Raw genomic sequence first — 1,584 nt, 5'->3', positions numbered from 1 at the left:
TCCAGGGAGCGCCCTGCATAAGTAGCTAACGCCAGGATAATCTCAGTTCGCATTTCGCACAGCTCAACACAAGTGGCTTTGGCACTTTGAGAATTCTCAAAAGCAAGATCTCGACCTGGCCCACCCGTCGACTGCCAACCATCTACGATGAGCCGCTCCACGACCAAGGACGACAAGGAGCGGTACCTTACGTACTCGATTACAGAACGCCCTGCGAACAAAGAAACTGAAGTGCAAGAAGAAGTCGTGACGAAGAAGATGGCCAAGTTCATCGAAGGTGCTCCGAAGGACTTCCTGGATTGGGTCTACCACTTCGACCAGCTCGCCAAGCTCAAGAGTTGGAATCCTGAAGACAAAATTCTCAACACCAAGATCCTCCTGGAAGGAGACTTGCTGGAGGCGTTCGAAGATGCAGAAGAAGGAGAAGACGGCGACATCCGAATGGACGAAGAGTTTACCAGCACGCTATACAAGGCATCCAAGGTTGTGCTGCCTGTCGACTACAACGAAAAGATACAAGAAGAACTATGGGAAATTCGCAAGACCCGAGCTGAATCGCTCGCGGACTACAGCAAACGATTCCGTGCTCTCGTGCGTCAAGAACACACCCTCGCCGATCTCAGTCAAACCTCCAAGATGTGCGACGACGCACTGTGTCGCTTATTCAAGCGTGGCCTTCCGTACGACTGGCAGAACAAGTGCGATGCCAGTGGCCAAGTGTACACCACCATCGGTGCCTTGGTCCCGTTCTTTGAGCGCATTGAACAAAGAGAGCAGCGGCTGCACCGCCATGACTCTCAGAATGCCAGCCGTCAGCAGAACGGAGGCAACAATGCCGGCCGTCGTGGCAACGGCAACAGACGAAACAATCGCCAGCAACCTCGTGGTGGCAATCGTGGTCGCGATGGACGCGGCAACGGCAATAACCCCGGCAACAACAGTGGCAATAATTCCCACAGCAGCGGCAACAAAAATTCGGGAGGCAACAAGTACTGCACCTTTCATCGTACAACAACTCATAATACGGCCGACTGCCGCGCGCTTCGCCATGACAACAACCAGCAGGAAGAAAACCACCAAGCTGACCCACGGAGTGCCTCACAGCGCCCGCCAACTCGAACGGAACAGCGGCGCTCAGGAGTAGGAAGCTCCAGCGATGACGAGTATTTGTTTGTGGGTATCAACGACACGCATGTTGACGAACAACCGATGCGCGTGATGATTAAACTGGAATCCGGAAAAGATCGATTTCAAGCACTACTTGACAGCGGCTGCTCGCGTAGTATTATCAGCACAGCTTTCATGCAGAAGCTGCACGCAGCAGGGTCGGCGCTGGAAAGCACCGCAGTGGGCTTCAAGTTATTCCAGGGAAGCGCTTCTAGTGAAGGCGCCATGACGGTTCGCTTCCGTATCCCTCAGCTCAAACGTGATACAGTGATAATTCACAAGTTCGAGGTGCTATCATCGCTACCAGACGACATGACCATCGGCCGCGATTTAATGAGCGCCCTCGGTCTAGTAATCGACTTCAAGAACGGACGAATCAATTGGGACGGCAGTGAGCTCGTTGTCCGCACGACTGAC

At 53.5% G+C, this 1,584-nt stretch overlaps 1 protein-coding gene across 1 annotated transcript in view; it reads left to right on the top strand.

Moving 5' to 3' along the window:
- Positions 1-147: 147 nt before the first annotated feature.
- Positions 148-1,584, top strand: part of PPTG_14694 (hypothetical protein) — a gene marked incomplete at both ends in the record, with an annotated part of 7,506 nt that continues 6,069 nt past the window's right edge. Inside the window, one exon of the mRNA XM_008911656.1 lies at positions 148-1,558. Coding sequence (XP_008909904.1) covers positions 148-1,558 — 1,411 coding nt within the window. The remainder of the gene's footprint in view (positions 1,559-1,584) is intronic.

This window comes from Phytophthora parasitica (assembly GCF_000247585.1).
Source record: "Phytophthora parasitica INRA-310 unplaced genomic scaffold supercont2.42, whole genome shotgun sequence".
Taxonomy (NCBI): domain Eukaryota; phylum Oomycota; class Peronosporomycetes; order Peronosporales; family Peronosporaceae; genus Phytophthora; species Phytophthora nicotianae.
Note: the sequence above shows the minus strand (reverse complement) of the source record. Positions and strands in the feature narration are given on the sequence as shown.